This window comes from Sinocyclocheilus anshuiensis, unplaced genomic scaffold (genome assembly GCF_001515605.1).
Source record: "Sinocyclocheilus anshuiensis isolate Anshui unplaced genomic scaffold, SAMN03320099.WGS_v1.1 scaffold1452, whole genome shotgun sequence".
NCBI classification, from domain to species: domain Eukaryota; kingdom Metazoa; phylum Chordata; class Actinopteri; order Cypriniformes; family Cyprinidae; genus Sinocyclocheilus; species Sinocyclocheilus anshuiensis.
Window position 1 is genome coordinate 991447 of NW_015544231.1, and position 3914 is coordinate 995360.

Below are 3914 nucleotides of genomic sequence, written 5' to 3' on the forward strand. Positions count from 1 at the left end.
ACTGCTGTGTGTGTGCACTTTGGATGGGATAAATGCAGAGCACTAATTCCGAGTATGGGTCACCATACTTGCCCACATGTCACGTCACTTTCACTTACAGAGAGGAGGGGATGTCTTCATGTCTTCAACTGAAGAATACATTCTTCAGTTCGGCAAGTACAAGGGCAAGTCTTTCAGGTGGTTACTAGAGAATGATGTCGGCTATGCTTTGTACCTGTCCGATAAGGTTGAGGAAGAAGAACAGGCTGGGCAGTTCAACCCAGAGGGTCCTTGCAAAGATAGCCTCATTTCCTTTCTTGAATACTCAAGAAGCTTTAAGGAAATTGAGGATCTTAAACGGTATCTGTCTCAAAGGCCAGATCCATTGCCAGTTTTGATAGAGGATGACAGTACTGTTGGATTTGGAACAAGGGCACAAGACACTTGGAGGAAAATTTGGGATACCAGGGCAGACGGATATGCTTTCTTTATAATGAAGCAGAAGTGTGTTCCAGGCAGCAAAATGTACAACTTGCAGCAGTATCTTTTAAAACAGCAGCAAAAACAGCTGGGGATAAACACTCCTCCATTGCCCTCACCACCAGCTTCCACTGCAAGACCACTTGTTCCTTCCAGTACTGCCTCTGATCAGCCTGGTAAGTTAATAAAATTCATGCCAATTTGCTTATATTGATTCTTAAAGCCTACTGATGCATTGATTTTGTTTTATAGTGATGGAGGACGATGAAGAACTGGAGAGGATGATGCTGAGTCTTTCTCCAACAAAATATCTCACACAGCTGAGTAAGTGAATCAAGAATCATGTCGTGTGTTATACAGAGACATGTCAAGTTCAGCATGTTTATGACGCATAAAATTGTACATACTGGAGCAAAACTGTTCAAATTATCACGCTTAAGTTTCAGGATCATCTGCAGCCACGGGATCCACAGTCTTATCTACAGCAGGTTATTTTCCACATCAGATTTGGAGGCTTATTCTGTTACATACAGACTTATCCTCCATTTCTGAATTTAATTATCTTATTTGTTGTTTTGGCAGTGTTCTTGCCTGTTCTACAAAACATGTTCTTTTGTTCTAACTACTGTTAAGGGTTGAACATACCAGTGGTGAGGGTGAGTGCACTTCATGAATTGTATGCATGGTATTTAAAGTTTTATTTGTTGTTATAAGTGGAATGTTTACTTACAGACTTTTGAACATGATTAGAATTTGCATTACTAGAATAAATAAAATGATGATAGAATAAACAACGATTCATGAGTTACATTAAATGAGTCATTTAATGTAGTCAAGACAATTAAATACACATCATGTACATTCAGTGTTTTAATATATTTTTAATTTCCTCCGTGGAGATGCAAGAAAAGTCTTCATCTGGCGTTCCGTTCTCATTTCAATCTCAGGTAAGCCTTTAAACTTTTTTGGATAACAGGCTTTTGATAAAAAAAAAAACTTATAATGCTCTCTCGCATATTACGCTCATTTTGCACAATTTCAGGAATGCTTAAAAGATACTTCTTCTGCTAAGACCCCTCTTGCTGCAGAACCAGAGGCCACCCCACAGACTGTCATTTTTCACCAGTTTTCCACCTCAAGTACTGTGACAGTGAAGGAACAAACATCTGATGAGTGTCTTTTAGATGCAGGTAATTATATTATACATACAGGCGTCAATGTGTGTAATCTGTCTGCCTCGTCTATGCACACAAAACACAAATACTTAATGTAGTAATTTTGTGAATCTCTTTTAGAACTCCCAAGCACATCACCACTGCCTGTAGCTGCTTCTCCCCGTGCTGCTCGCACTGGACCCATTAAGACAGGTGGCCGAGTTTTTGTGTTGGACCATAACAGATGGACGGATCCAATGAGAAATGCCATTGATGTTTTCCTGGCAAAGCACCACGGGAGCAAGGATCTCCTTACAAATGTGGATGCTGAATATGCTGCTATGGTACAGAGTGCCTGCACTGACCCCAACAGCCTTCTGCACTCAACAACCACAAAGCTCATAGGCAGGTACATAAAACACCTTGCTAAAAAAAAGAACACTAATGCTTCTCTCAACACCAGCCCAGAAAGACTCTTGGAGACACAGCAGTTATGGCAGCGTCTTCACTCAGGTAGTGAAACAATCAGTGTCCCAGTGACAGTACTGCCACCTGCCCCAGTCAATCCACCTGCAAGGACTGTCCCTCTGGACCAGGCAGCGCTCGAGAAGATGGTGAAGGAAATCGTAGAGAAGCAGCAGGCAGTTCAGCAGCAACAACAGCAGCAGGTGCCGCAAAAAAAGCAAACCAGATCCTGTTTAGCCTGTGGCCAGCCTAAGTCTCGATACATGGGTGATGGCTCCTCAATACATTTCTTTTATCAAGGTTGTGATGTTAAATACTTCTACTGCTCCAAGAAAGTATTTGACACTTATTCAGCATAGGGCCTGACGAACCCCAGAATGCCTTTTGAAGACTTTGCAGAGACTCCTTTTTTTCAGCGGGAACTGGAGGCCTCTAAGCAGAGAGGGGCAGAAAGGAAGAAGGTCACTGTGGAGAGAACCAAGCGGAGTCAGCAGTGGAGCATCCTACTGGTCGTCTGTGCAGATTCTGTCACCTGCCACTGAAACAAGGACCCAACAGTCCTCATATTCATACTGGTTTCCCTGGAGTGGCAGGAAAATACATTTACTGTCCTGCTAAAGTGTTTTCCCTTTATCAGGCTCAGGGAATGAGTGCGGAAATGTCATGGAGAGACTTTCAGCAGTCTCCATTCTATGAGGCTGAGAAGCAGAGGTGGATGGAGGAAAAGAAAAAATGACTTCACTGTGTTACAAAGCAGTATTTGAGGTCTGGGCATGTCATTTGCCAAAGACATTCCTTGCACAAGGTTATGTATATATATTTTGTTGCACTTTTAAAATGTTTTTTAAAAATTATTTCATTTATTTCCATTTGTTAATTAAAATACCAAAAGTATTATATTATATTTTATTGTATTGCATTGCATTTTAGTGGGTTTTTATTTTATTGACTTGCATTGTTTATCGTGTTCAGTTTTGTAAGCACTATATGTTAATAACTGTTATTATTAAACTCTGTACATAATTATTTAATGTTAAAATATGTTTTTTTCTTGTTTTTTTCCCCCCTGTTATACACAACTTTAGATTCTATTATTATCATTATTGTTGTTGTAATTTAATCTATAATTTAAAATTATTTTATTTATTTCTATTTGTTCATTAAAATACCAAAAGTAATATATTTTATTGTATTGCATTGTATTTTAGTTTTTTTATTAGTTAATTTTATAAACTTGCATTGTTATTATCTTGCTCAGATTTGTAAACACTAAATGTTAATAAATGTTACTATTAAACATACCTAATTGTACATAATTATATAATTTAAAAACACATTTTTCTTGTTTTTCCTGTGTTCTCCACAACGTTAGATTTTATTATTGTTGTTGTTTAATCTATCATTATTTAATGTATATTTATTTAATTATTATATATTTTGGTTAGTACTGTACTGTAGTAATTACATTTTTCAGTTTTATATCATGTGTATATTATTGTACTATAAATAAAAATTAGAAACTTATTTTTTGCTGTTTATTGGTTACATTTCATATATATGGGTTTTCTGTACATAGTTATACAAATATAAAGTGAATGTCTCTTTAAAAATTGAGGTCTAAAACATGATCAAAATGTTCTTTTCAATTATTCACATTCAAATATTTTCTCTATTATAGATAACTATACCCTATTATAATGTAAATGTTCATTAAGACCGTTGCACATTTTGAATATCCTACACAAGTACAATTATTAAAAGTTTTATTTTATCTTTGTGCACAAAGTTCGTTTATTATATGCTAATCGTACTTAAAGTGTATTTAGATGAAAAATG

General features: G+C 36.7%; 2 protein-coding genes across 2 annotated transcripts; both read left to right on the forward strand.

Annotated features, from left to right (window-relative positions):
* The first annotated feature begins 118 nt into the window (after window positions 1–118).
* Window positions 119–1117, forward strand: LOC107697487 (uncharacterized). The gene is made up of 4 exons (XM_016498295.1): window positions 119–635; window positions 712–783; window positions 906–947; window positions 1042–1117. The coding sequence occupies exons 1-4, from the start codon at window positions 119–121 to the stop codon at window positions 1089–1091; spliced, it is 681 nt and encodes a 226-aa protein (XP_016353781.1). The 3' UTR covers window positions 1092–1117.
* A 241-nt stretch (window positions 1118–1358) lies between these two features.
* LOC107697496 (uncharacterized) lies at window positions 1359–2827 on the forward strand. The gene is made up of 3 exons (XM_016498300.1): window positions 1359–1406; window positions 1502–1649; window positions 1755–2827. The coding sequence occupies exons 1-3, from the start codon at window positions 1359–1361 to the stop codon at window positions 2435–2437; spliced, it is 879 nt and encodes a 292-aa protein (XP_016353786.1). The 3' UTR covers window positions 2438–2827.
* Window positions 2828–3914: the final 1087 nt, after the last annotated feature.

Bases quoted from the DNA above. Each gene is read 5' to 3' on its own strand.
- LOC107697487 (XM_016498295.1), top strand. From the start codon at position 119: ATGTCTTCAACTGAAGAATACATTCTTCAGTTCGGCAAGTACAAGGGC. The intron at 784-905 runs GTAAGTGAATCA...CTTAAGTTTCAG, and splicing joins AAAATATCTCACACAGCTGA to GATCATCTGCAGCCACGGGA. The intron at 948-1,041 runs GTTATTTTCCAC...TTGTTTTGGCAG, and splicing joins CACAGTCTTATCTACAGCAG to TGTTCTTGCCTGTTCTACAA.
- LOC107697496 (XM_016498300.1), top strand. From the start codon at position 1,359: ATGCAAGAAAAGTCTTCATCTGGCGTTCCGTTCTCATTTCAATCTCAG. The intron at 1,407-1,501 runs GTAAGCCTTTAA...GCACAATTTCAG, and splicing joins CGTTCTCATTTCAATCTCAG to GAATGCTTAAAAGATACTTC. The intron at 1,650-1,754 runs GTAATTATATTA...AATCTCTTTTAG, and splicing joins TGAGTGTCTTTTAGATGCAG to AACTCCCAAGCACATCACCA.